General features: G+C 41.6%; 1 protein-coding gene across 10 annotated transcripts in view; it reads left to right on the forward strand.

Moving 5' to 3' along the window:
* Nucleotides 1–13,115, forward strand: part of MTMR1 (myotubularin related protein 1) — a 55,566-nt gene that overhangs the window by 37,599 nt on the left and 4,852 nt on the right. For all 10 annotated transcript variants that reach the window (XM_084813706.1, XM_084813708.1, XM_084813707.1 and 7 more), the window contains 2 exons: nucleotides 3,687–3,800; nucleotides 5,996–6,172. In XM_084813706.1, coding sequence (XP_084669832.1) covers nucleotides 3,687–3,800; nucleotides 5,996–6,172 — 291 coding nt within the window. The remainder of the gene's footprint in view (nucleotides 1–3,686; nucleotides 3,801–5,995; nucleotides 6,173–13,115) is intronic.

Here is a 13,115-nt window from a genome sequence, read left to right on the forward strand (position 1 = left end):
TATCTACCCTGTACTTGCAGCAGTTCAGACAGGCCCAGTGCTGGTTCACAAGGTTTATGCCACTGTTGTCTTAATTTGACCAATCTATTACATTAACTGCTGCTGAATTAAGTAAATCACATATTTACAAAGCTATTCTCCACCCGCTCACCCCTAGAAGCCACCCTCTGGCTTTAAGGGTATTTGGTGTCCTCTTGGGTTTTAATTCTTTGATACTGATTTCTTAGATTTGTCATTTTTGTCACACAAAAGAAATGTTTAAGTAAAAGTAATGGCAACAGATTTGCACAAATGAGTTGCTGGCAACCATATCAGTTCACCTGCACAAGATAGTCACCTGGTTGTATTCTTGCCTTTTTATTGGATGGGGTTGTCAAAGACATAGGGAGAAGGCAAAGGAAGATCTCAAGGGTAGGTGGATGCCCAGCTTACACGTGGTTGATGCTACTTACACCAGTATCTATTTGTTGTTGTTGTTGTTCAGTCGTTCAGTCGTGTCCGACTCTTCGTGACCCCCTGGACCATAGCACGCCAGGCCTTCCTGTCCTGCGCTCTCTCCCGGAGTGTGCTCAAGTTCATATTCATTGCATCGGTGATGCTATCTAGCCATCTCATCCTCTGCCGTCCCCTTCTCCTTTTGCCTTCAGTCTTTCCCAGCATCAGGGTCTTTTCCAGAGAGTTTTCTCTTCGCATTAGGTGGCCAAAATATTTGAGCTTCAGCTTCAGTATCTGTCCTTCCAATGAGCACTCAGGGTTGATTTCCTTTAGGATGGACTGATTGGACCTCCTTGCAGTCCAGGGGACTCCGTAAGAGTCTTCTCCAGCAACACAGTTCGAAAGCATCAATTCTTCGGCGCTCAGCCTTCCTTATAGTCCAGCTCTCACAGCCATACATTACTACTGGGAAAACCATAGCTTTGATTAGACGGACCTTTGTCGGCAAGGTGATGTCTCTGCTTCTGACTATGCTGTCTAGGTTTGCCATAGCTTTCCTCCCAAGGAGCAAGCGTCTTTTAATTTCATGGCTACAGTCACCGTCTGCGGTGATCTTGGAGCCCAAGAAAGTAAAATCTGCTTCCATTTCTTCCCCTTCTATATGCCAGGAAGTGATAGGGTCAGATGCCATGATCTTAGTTTTTTTAATGTTGAGTTTCAAACCAGCTTTTGCACTCTCCTCTTTCACCCTCAACAAGAGGCTCTTGAGATCCTCTTCGCTTTCTGCCATTAGGGTGGTATCGTCTGCATATCGGAGGTTGTTGATAATTCTCCCAGCAATCTTAATTCCGACCTCTGATTCATCCAACCCGGCGTTTCTCATGATGTACTCTGCATATAAGTTAAATAAGCAGGGTGACAATATGCAGCCTTGTCGTACTCCTTTCCCAATTTTGAACCACTCGGTTGTTCCATGTCTGGTTCTTACTGTTGCTTCTTGACCCTCGTACAGGTTTCTCAGGAGACAGGTAAGGTGGTCTGGTACTCCCATCACTTTAAGAATTTGCCACAGTTTGTTGTGATCCACACAATCAAAGGCTTTAGCGTAGTCAATGAAGCAGAAATAGACGTTTTTCTGGAATTCTCTTGCTTTCTCCATGATCCAGCGAATGTTGGCGATTTGATCTCTAGTTCCTCTGCCCCTTCGAAACCCAGCTTGTACTTCCGGTAGTTCTCAGTTCGCATACTGCTGAAGCCTAGCTTGTAGGATTTTGAGCATCACCTTGCTGGCATGTGAAATGAGCGCAATTGTGCAGTAGTTTGAACACTCTTTGGTGTTGCCCTTCTTTGGAATTGGAATGTAAACTGACCTTTTCCAGTCTTGCGGCCATTGTTGAGTGTTCCAAATTTGTTGGCATATTGAATGCAGCACTTTAACAGCATCATCTTTTAGGATTTTAAATAGCTCAGCTGGAATACTGTCATCTCCGCTAGCTTTGTTGTTAGTAATGCTTCCTAAGGCCCACTTGACTTCACTCTCGAGGATGTCCGGCTCAAGTTCAGTGACCGCACTATCATGGCTATCAGGGACATTCAGATCTTTCCTGTATAGTTCTTCTGTGTATTCTTTCCACCTCTTCTTAATCTCATCGGCTTCTGTTAGGTCCCTGCCTTCTTTGTCCTTTATCATGCCTGTCTTTGCACAAAACGTTCCCTTGAGATCTCCGATTTTCTTGAAGAGATCTCTAGTCTTTCCCATTCTGTTGTTTTCCTCGATTTCTTTGCATTGTTCATTTAAGAAGGCCTTCTTGTCTGTCCTTGCTATTCTCTGGAACTCTGCATTCAGTTGGATATATCTGCCCCTTTCTCCCTTGCTTTTCGCTTCCCTTCTTTCCTCAGCTACTTGTAAAGCCTCATCAGACAGCCACTTGGCTTTCTGGCATTTCTTTTTCTTGGGGATGGATTGAGTTGCTGCCTCCTGAACAATGTTACGGACCTCCGTCCATAGTTCCTCAGGCACTCTGTCTATCAGGTCTAATCCCTGAAATCTATTCCTCACCTCCACTGTATATTCAGAAGGGATATGATTGAGGTCATACCTGAATGGTTTAGTGGTTTTCCCTATGTTCTTCAATTTAAGCCGAAATTTTGCAACAAGAAGCTCATGATCTGAGCCACAGTCAGCTCCAGGTCTTGTTTTGACTGACTGTATAGAGCTTCTCCATCTTTGGCTGCAAAGGACATAATCAATCTGATTTCGATATTGACCATCTGGTTATGTCCATGTGTAGAGTCGTCTCTTGTGCTGTTGGATAGAATCTATAGATTCCTAAATAATTTCAGTTGTAGTTACAGCAAACCTGTTGTGGGGGTAAATTGTATACTACTCATCACTGGCTCATATCATAGGCAAGTGTTTTAATAGCTAGCTTATTAAACTCAGGTTTTGCTCCAGTTGAATTGAATCTACATCCCAGCAATAAAAAGATGTTTCAAAATGGATTCAAGTGATAGCGCAGCCACTGGGATCTAGTGTGGATGACATGCTTTGCTACAACTCTTTCAAGGAATTACAATCTTGAATGATGGAGCACCTGATAAGAGAATCTTAATTTCCCTTCTTACTGTAAGAGATCCTTGATTGTGCTTCATCTGAGGCTCTCTTTTCTCCCTTACATGAAAGCAGGCAAGTGGATCTGCATGGACAGCAGGACCCAGTGTTTAGCTTGAATACCTGGCCCTCTAGCAGAAAGATGGAGGATGGAAGAAGGCAGCCTTCCAAATCAAAGAATTTTTTTTTTTTAATTACAGCTCTTCTCTAGCAAAATACTTCACAAACAAGAGAGTCAACTGGAGTTCATACAGTATCTCAGTTTCAGTCTATCTAGTATAGAATATTACATATGTAATACGTATGGTCACCCAGATTCTGCAAACGTAAAGGAATTCTTGTACTCCTGAGAAATTGGATATTTCTTTGGGAGATATTTCCAACCAGCCGCCTTCCAAGGCAGAGTACAAGGCATTTGCCCTGAGCTGCTAAGTCATCACCCTTCTGTCAAGTCTTGCAATTTACCTGGTTCTCTGAGACTTTTTGAGCCTTTGCTGTGCCTTCTACATTAGATATATGTGTGTGTGTGTGTGTGTGTGTGTGTGTGTGTGTGTTTGTAAAAGGTGGAGGATATGGTTCAAATGAAAACAGGATTGTTTTTTCTTATTAAAAAATGTAACAAGGTATTTTGTTGCTTTAGTTTCCAGCAGCGTTTGAATTCAATGAACTGTTTTTGATCACCATTTTGGATCATCTTTATAGCTGTCTATTTGGCACCTTTTTATACAACTCTGAACATCAGCGAATAAAAGAGGTAAATCAGCTGTGTAATGATTTTAGGCAAAGGATTTTTTGATGTTATTTTGCGTGTTCCATAGAGCTGAAAGTATTTAAATGTCACATAGAAATGAATTTTCATATTTCTTTTGATGTGCAAAAATAGGCATCAAATACCACAAATACAGTTTTTGAATCATTGATGAAAACACATTTCCACTCTTCAAAGCAGTTAACATTCTAGCCAAAACTACGAGCCTGGTTTATGCCAAGACATAGTTTGAAATTGAAGTGTGCATCCCTTAAAGAACAGGCAATGCTGTTTCTCCCCGTGACTTGTAAATGATATATGTATAATTTGTAAATGAGTCTCATTGGTGCTTGCTCTGGGAGTCATTGACTTTTAGCTAGAAAATGCAGACTTGATGGAACTTCTTGTCTTCAACACAGTTTGTATTCATTGACTGATTCTTTGGCTCTATCCATACAAATATCCTTCTTCCCTTGAGGGAGGTGGAAGAAAGCTTCAGACACTTTCTCCCCTGTCTTTCAGGGCAGAAAGTAACCCTGTTTAACCTGAAAGGGGCTGTCATAGCTCAGCATTAAAGCACATGTTTGGAATGAGGGTCCCAGGTTCAGTCACCATTTAATAGGTAGAAGGGCTAGAAAAGCCCTCTGGCTAGGGCCTTGGAGAGCTGCTCTCAGTCAGAGTAGACAGTGCTATGCTAGATGGACTAATGTTCTCAACACAAGGTGGCTTCTTAAGTTCAGTGCCAGATTTATTTGTAGCCAGGGTCTCCCTGTACACACCTGAGTTGAATGAAGGTCGTAGATAGTACATGCCAGGAAATCCTGCGTACAGCACCCAATTTAACATGCTGAGTCACATGCTACTTTGTACTTGGTGAGAGCAGGCTGAAGGCACGTGCTAGACAGGGGAACATTTCCCCCTCATCCCAGGGAGAAAAAATGTTTATTCAAACAGGGCCTTTGTGTTTTTGCTTAAATGACTGATCCAGACAGCAAATTGCGTGATTGCACCACAAGATGGAGCTGAATTATGCATTCTCACCAAGTATGTGCCTACCAGACAGCTCCCTCTCATGAATGGATAATCTAATGCAGCTTCTTCTTCTTTTTTAAAATGCAGTTTAAGAGACAACTGTAGTGGAAACAGATGCTTTATAGCACTGGAGGAGTATAAAATTGCAAGATAAAGCTGATAAGAATTCTGATTCTGAAACCTTGATTTAATAATGGTTTTATAGTGATGTTTGTGTTTGGTCATAGAATTTTTAAAAACCCTGTGAATAAAGCTAAATGTGAACATTTAATAAAAGCACAGTATTTAGGTGGGTATAGGGAAACTGTGGAAAAGAGACATTATACCTGTTTTCCAGTATACTGCTTAATTTATTCTGTATTATAGTGTTTTTCTCATCATTTTATTTTGTTACTTTCCATGTTTTTTACTTGTGATTAATGACTTTCAGTGTTAAAAGTGCACTATTGCTACTTCAAGCCCATTATTTCTTAAACATGCCTGAATTTCCATCCCACTTTTAAATTAATTGTCCAGGGAGGTAGAAATATAGCATTTCAAATGTAAGTTTATTCAGTAAAGTTGAACTTGAAAAATCATCAGTAATGACTTCATTCAGTATCTGTGTCAAAATATAGCTATTCTTAAAAGAATGGCACCCGGAAGCTATTATAGAATTATGATTTCTCAAAATCCTTAGCACAGAAACTCAGTGTATGGCTTTCTAAATTAAAAACCTATGCTACAGATCATATTGGAGCAGAGATGTTCAAATTGTATTCCCCTGAGCTCTGACATTCTACAGAAGCTTATTGATGGTTCCTCAGTGAGGAGAGCTGAAGTGGTAGCCAAGCTTCTCTGAAAGACAGCTCGTCCATTTTTGCCAGCCTTCCCCAGAACTAACAACAGCAGGAAATAGTTGGGTAAGTTCCAGTGTCAGTTTGCAGGGCATTCTAGGGTGTGCTCTCAAGAGGCAGCAGCAAAACCAATGAGCCCAGCATGCGAATATACCCAAGAAGGTGTCTATAGAATCCTCTGCAGCATGCAGGAGTCCCACAGAAGACACACAAGGGTTCCTCAGCCAACAGATTGTTGTAGAAATGGTTCCTGAAGTGTAGGAAGCCTGAAAATCAATGTATTGCAGTATAGTTTTTTGCAAGTGTGCTTGACAAAAATGTTATTTCTTTCAGGAAATAAGCACAAGGACTGTCTCTCTGTGGTCCTATGTTAATAGCCAGCCTGATGAATTCAGTAACCCTTTCTATGTAAACTACGAAAACCATGTCCTGTATCCAGTTGCAAGTTTAAGCCATCTGGAACTATGGGTAAACTACTATGTACGATGGAATCCACGAATGAGGCCCCAGGTATGCTTTGTGTTCTGTTGAAACAGATTTCCATGTTTTTTGGAAATTAAAAGTAAAAATGCGGTGCTAAAGAAGTCGAGAAATAAGCGAGGTCTAGAAGTCTTCAGGGCCCCGAGTACATGATGAAATGATCAAAGGGGTGTGATTGGCTAGGAGTTCTGCCCCTTTCATCTCTAGATGACACATTTTAAATGTGTGGCTGCTGGTGGAAATAGCCAGTAGGAAGGCTACAGAATTTCAGCTGGACTTGGTAGTCAATAATTATTGATGTTGGCACCAATCCTACGCCCCCATCCCGAGTCTTCTGAGACACACACAGGATTTGGACAGGGGCAGTCTCTCACGTCACACCAGGATTTGGACACTTGGAAGGAGTGTGAAATTCTTGCTACTTCCAAGTGTCTTCAAAGCCCAGTGTGGGCCGAGGCTGACCACTCACATGAGTTCTCTGCACATGTCAAAGAACTCAGCAGAGGGGTGCAATCTTTCTCTCTCTCTCTCTCTCTCTGGACCAAGCATGAAGTGATAGACCTCCACACATTATCCAGAACTTGGAGGAAGAACTAAGGAGAGGGGAGAAGGCCTGGCAAAAGTTGGGAGAGATGCAGATTGATCTGCTTTGCACATTACACCTATACTGCCACTTGGTTTTTCCCTGCTGCTTTACTCAACACTGCCTGTATTGTGTGGTAATGTGAAAGCTCTCTCTGGTGGCTTAGCCACATGTGTAAGTCATCAAATGATGAACATGCATCTGTGAACCAGCCCCCAATCTGTTGTGAGGGGGATGCTTCTTTAATGGTGGTGGTTGTGTCTGTTTTATTTTCTATTTATTTTCTGTTGTGATGGTATTGTTTCATTTATGCTGAAGTATGATTGTTGTTATGCCACTTCCTTTGGCAGTGGGCAAGTTGTCATCTAGATCCCCGCTCCTTTTTCAGGAGCCAAGGCAGGCTGTGCTGGTGCTATGGATGCTGCAGTCCAGGACCTGGGGATAGCATAGCTTTCGAACTATTCTGCTATGGTGCAGTGCACTAAGGCAAACTCCTGTCCAAAGCCTAGAATAGACAATTGTTTGACAGAAGAGCATGCTAACAACAGAACAATAATATTACTGCAGGTAGTGCAGTGTTCCACTTTAACTGGCCACTGTTAATTCATAGTCAGTCTTTCTCTCCCCCCCCCCCCCCGCTCCTTTGGGTACTATGCAGGTTCTTATTCCAATCAGAAGTTACTGGGATAGAATCCAAATAGGATTGCACATGCTTAATAGGATTAGATATGTGGGAATTCCTCTTCCTCCTACAAAGCCCTTTCAAAAGCCAGACTCCAAGACTTGAATCACTACCAACTAGCACTAAATTTTCTTACCTTTAGGTTTTGTGTTGCTGTACTAGAAGGAAATTTTGGACACACAAGCTGCATAATTGCTAATTGCCTCATAAGACCTATTAGAAAGTCTCATTCTGTTGCCAGCTTGGATTATCCATTTGTGCTGACTGTTCTTTTACTTCCCTTTCTGAAAGCAGACTTCCCTTTTATGAATGCTAGTAAAGGTGCCTAACCCCTCTCTCTGGAATACGTTAACACCTTCTGCAATTATTTTTCAGCTTTTCTTTCCTAAGGGTGGATTCCTTTAGAAACCAGTCTGTTAAAAATGCAGACTCGCAGGAATCTTATCCTGCTGACTAGATGAGAATTTTCTAAATGGTTCTGGTCAGCAGCTGTAGATTATCCACCAACTCTAAAGATAAAGTTCATGCCACCATGGCATGGAATTTTGTCCTGTTTCCTGCAGAAAGCACTCCTTACCTGACGTAATTTTTGTACTGATCACAAGTTTTATTGAGGAAGGCACTAAGCTCCTACCAAAGCACTTGGTAAGGAAATGCTGCATCAAGGCTGCTTGGAGTGTGGTGGTGTGTGGAAAAGACTTCTTTGTAGGGAAGAGTGTGTCGCTTGTGTATAGCAACCTTTTGGGGCTGTGAGCACATTTGGCAATTTGATAAACTGTCCTGGGCACCACCACAAAATGGCTGCTGTGGGAGGCATGGCAAAGGGCAAGTAACCCACCCAAAGACTGAATACAAGGCAGAGGTAGGGCCTGAGCCTTGCACACCGAACAGCTCCTTGGAACCCGGTTTTTAGCACCAGCATGAACCTATTTCTCAGCAATCCCAGCTGCTGGTAAGAAAACTTGTTAATTCTCTTTTTACATTGGAAGGAGTAGGGCACCTTGTCAGGTGCCAAGAATGGTGCCTGCGAGTACCACATTGCCTACCTCTTGTGTAGCTCATAATATGAGAACTACATCCTTGTCTACCTGCAACAAATATATGTATCTTCCTTGTCGCCATGGAAATATAAACGCCAGGTTAAAAAAATGAAAAAAATATTTTGATACTGGAAATATATACAAATATTTTAAAATCATACAATGACAATAATTTGTGTATCAATAAGCAAGTAAAAACAGCAAATTGTCTTGACACTCTCCAGTCAGAAGCAAAAGTTTCAATACATAAATATAAAATAGATAACTTACTCAGCATTTTACTGACAAACTGCAAATCATTAAAGCCACCACAATGGCATAAGCTATAAAGATATGCCAGGGAGGGCGGGTATTGCAACCTGGATGCTGCCTTGCAGTACCACGTGCATGGAGAGAGTCATGTGGAAGCACCCCACAAACACATGCGGTTACTGAAGCATCCCACTAGAAACTGAGAATGTGGCTACAATCCGGTGTAAACCCCACTTACCTGGGAGTAAACCCCATTAAGCATAGTGATAACTTCTGAGTAAACCTGTGTAGGATTGTGACCAGGACAGCTTGGGTGTGTCTCATGTTCCCTTCTTTCAGCAGTGGTAGGGTGGAAGCAACTGTGATGTCATCTAGATATAAGGTAGGTAAAAGATGTAGCCTATCAGATGCAAAATAGTGTATGTGGTGACTCGAGGTAGGGTTGTATATCTTGCCAACTTTGTGTAGAACAAAAAAGAGTGAATCTCAACATATGTGTAGTACACCATTTATTTTTTTCTACATCATTTTGCCATTTCACATCTGCATTTTCTAGCCTACAATCATCCTGCTTTTCAGACCAACTGCATGTGAAGAGCCACTGCCAATTTGCAGATAGTTTTGTGTTCTGAATGTGCCAAAATTGTTTTCTTGTCTTCCAGTCTTGAGCTAATTTTTCTTTCCTGAAGTGGCGATCGGTTGCTTTGATTCCTAGGACCCATTTATTCCTTTGTTGCTTCTTTCCTTCTCATATTCCCTGTTCCTTTTAGGCCTCTTAAGCATGTAATCTCTCTGCAGTTTGATCTAATTTTGGCACTTACTTTTTGTAGTGATTCAGTTTGCATTTCCAGTACGTATCAGAAGCACACTTTTTAAAAGTAGGGAATTTAAAAGTTGCTCAAGTGTACTTATGCTGCTTTCATCTTTGGCATTGGACTGGTTATGCAACTGCATTGTTGTTGTTGTTGTTTCAGCCTTAAAAGCCGTTCTGTCAGAATATCTGTTTTTTGAAAGATGAACAAAACAACTCTAGCGCATTGTCCTTTTGAGCTGTACAAGGAATGTGTGTGTTCCAGTTCTGACTTACTTAAAAAAAAGAAAAGAAAAAAGCTCCACATAGAGGGAGCTGGACTGGGCCCAGGACCTGGGTCTACTTGTGTTAGATCCAAGCAAAACAGCAGCTTCCTGCACAGAGGCTCTTATGTAACATAGCAGCACCATGCACAAGGATTTGAGGGACAAGAGGCAGGCTCACAAGTGACCCCTTGGACCCTATTCTCAGGTCTGCAGAGTGAGCCTGTATTCCTAATATTGGAGCAATCTTGTGCCAGCAGGGAAATGCACGCAGGATTTCCCCTCCCACTTTTTTTTTTTTTTTTTTTTAGGATGGGGATTGAAGAGGATTCCCCTCCTTTCTCCAGAATTGAAATAGACATCATAGAACCACCGGTGTTCATGATGTGCAGCAAGGATACACAACAATTTTGTAACCTGCCAAATTACAGACATCCTGCCAGCCATGTATCATGGCCTGTTATGTGCTTGATAAACCTCCTTTTGTGGGAAGGGGGCAGTACCAGACAAGCAGCAAAAGAGCGGCGTGAGCATGGGGGAGCATTCTGCTGGAGCTTTCCCTCATGATTGGTGGGTTATCAGCACATTTTAATTTTATTTGCCTGACTACAATCTCTGATCAAATGGGTTTTGCAGGGCTTCTATAACTTGCCAAACCCTTTTGGTCAGAAGAAAATTAGCAGGTGTGCTGAGGACAGTGGTGGCTCTCATGCCACTTTCAACTTTTGGAAGGAGGAACCCCCACTGTCTTCTGTCTCCAACCCCCAAAGGAAGCAGGTTGGAGATGCCTAGTTCTGCTGTGTTGCACCACAGTAGCTACAAGAATGGGGATAGGATCAGTCTGTAAATCAAGCAATGGGTTTAAAATAGCCATTTTACTCTACAGCTGCCTTTCTTCGGAGTTCTAAAATCATTTTTAAAAGGGCCTACAGAAGAAGAGACACATTCATTTCCGAACAATTTTCATTTGAATGACTGTCCTTGAGCTTGTAAAGGAAAGTGCAAGAATACACAGTCACTTCCATACAATTAAGAGCTGGTAGCACTGTGAGTAGCTATTATACTGCCTTCTATGCTTATCCTTGTTGGTATGTATTTTGTTATCCTGATGTACTTCACAGTGCTGAAAGAGTGGAGGAAAATAGGTGCAGTCTCCTTCTACATCTCCTTTTAGATACTTTGGAAGGGAAGGGACTCTAGTAGACATATTGGATCTGTGTGGGTTTGAGTTGTGAGACAGAAGCTGTTTTGGCTGTATGTACCCTCTTCACATGATTTTTGTATTGCTGTCTTGCCCTTCGGACTGGCATACAACCCTGCACTTACTAATCCACAGGTTAGGTTCTTCTAATTATCTACACAGTTGGAGCAATATATGAGGTTTATTAAACACATAATAAATCATGGAATAGCAATAATCGCTAACCTAATGCAAAATGAATACTTATATACACAGGTAGGTTGAGTGGGATACAACTTAAAACAGTTGTAACTAATACAGTTCACTGTGTAATCAGTGGAAATAACCCTAAAGCTTCTTCCCGTATTACGTAGTTGTAAGCCATATGCATTTTCATCAGAGGTTACTGCATGCAAAGGGGAAAATCACGATGTAGAAAAAAGAAGCAACTGCTCACCTGGCCAAGTGCTGTATGAACTGGTCCCCTTAACACCTAGCCTATGTTCCACAGTAGTTGAGCCTTTTGCCTTTGGTATAATAAATCTTGCACTTCCTTGAATTTGTAATAAACACGGTTTATTTTGTTGTTGTTGTTGAAGGCTCCTTGAAGGTAAAAGTTTCTGCTATTCTTTTAATAGCTGTGAATGCGCTGTTATTTTTCCGTTGTAATCTTTTCTTCTACTAAACGAGCAAGAAATGTCTTTGTATTTCTTTAACACATTGGAACGATGTGTTCAGAAGTAAGGTAATTTGTGGAAGTAAAATGGAAAGAGTAATCTTTTTGTTTGTTGGTGCTAATGACTTTTAATATATTCGTAGCCTAATTAAGTTACTTAAGGAATAACTGTAAGAGTTATTGAGTGGTTGCCTAATCAATTTTACAGCTAGCTTAGGTCACAAATGATTTTTTTTCTCCTGAAATCATTAGTGAAGGCAGAAATATGACCAGTGTTTTTGTCCACCTCTGGGGCAACAGCTCCATATGGAAAATTGAAATAGAACACAGGTGTGGGGTTGCCTCCCTTCCCCATATTGGGCATGTTCAGCTGCAGAGCTGAAAATGTGTATCGCTTGCAAAGCGTTGCCTAGCAGCAGACCATAAGCCATCCAGTGACACTCGTAATTCACAAAGGGAAAGAGACATACACCTATTTCAGGAAACCAGTGTTGCAAAAGCTGCAATGAACATAAACCAGAAATTGGTTCAAATTTGTTCTTCACCCACCAGGCTTTAAAAAGCCTGTCTGCATCACATTTGTTCTTCACCCACCGGGCTTTAAAAAGCCTGTCTGCAAATGACACCCTCCGTTCTGTGTGTTCTTTTGACCTCCTTCTAGATGTGAAAGGGCTAGTTACTCACTAGTGAAGGAAAAGCCTCCTGTTCAAAGATGTACTAGTTCATCCTTTTTGAAGGCCCCTGTCCCTGCTGTGCAGGACAGTTGGGCGTGAGAATAGGCTTTTGAGCCCTGCTTGCCCACTGCTGAAGATCTTGCCTGTGGGTTGTTCCCAGCTCCCACTGTGAAGACTTTACCAAATAACTTCCTTGCTGCCCTTTTCCCCAAGTGGCCATACCGAATTTTCCACCAGATTCAAGTTACCCTGGAGAACAAGGGAATGGAGACTTACAGTACCTCTGTAATAATCTGTTTACTTGCAAAAAGAAAGGATCAGCAGGTATCATGCGCATAGGAGCAAGCACACAGGTGGTAGCAAATTCACAGCAACACCAGCATTCAGAAATCCAGAAACTCACCCAGACATTGTGGGGCACTCCAAACTCAGGTTGCATCTTTTACACTCTTATTGCACACATTCCCACACTGTTTCTCTTTTTCCTTGATTTGCCCAGAAGCTATCTAACGTGTATTCTAAATTTAGAAAAAGATCAGTGTTTGACTAATCTGGCTTTGAGCCAACACTTTTTTCTTGCAGTAGAGGGAGACTCCCTATGTTTTTCTGAATTTTTTTTTGTATTTAATATATTGGGGAATTTCCCTGACTGTAACAATGAAAAACTGAGCAACAGAACACTGAAACAGCATACCATTCCTTAGTCATCCTCTTGCCCTTCATTTAACTTTTCGTAAGCCTCTGCTAAAATATAATTGATTGGGAAGAACTGATTCCGCTAGTTAACACCCAAAAGGCAAATAAACAGGTAA

Source organism: Heloderma suspectum, chromosome 9 (genome assembly GCF_057233095.1).
Source record: "Heloderma suspectum isolate Gila_16-S chromosome 9, 16-S_ref, whole genome shotgun sequence".
Classification (NCBI taxonomy): domain Eukaryota; kingdom Metazoa; phylum Chordata; class Lepidosauria; order Squamata; family Helodermatidae; genus Heloderma; species Heloderma suspectum.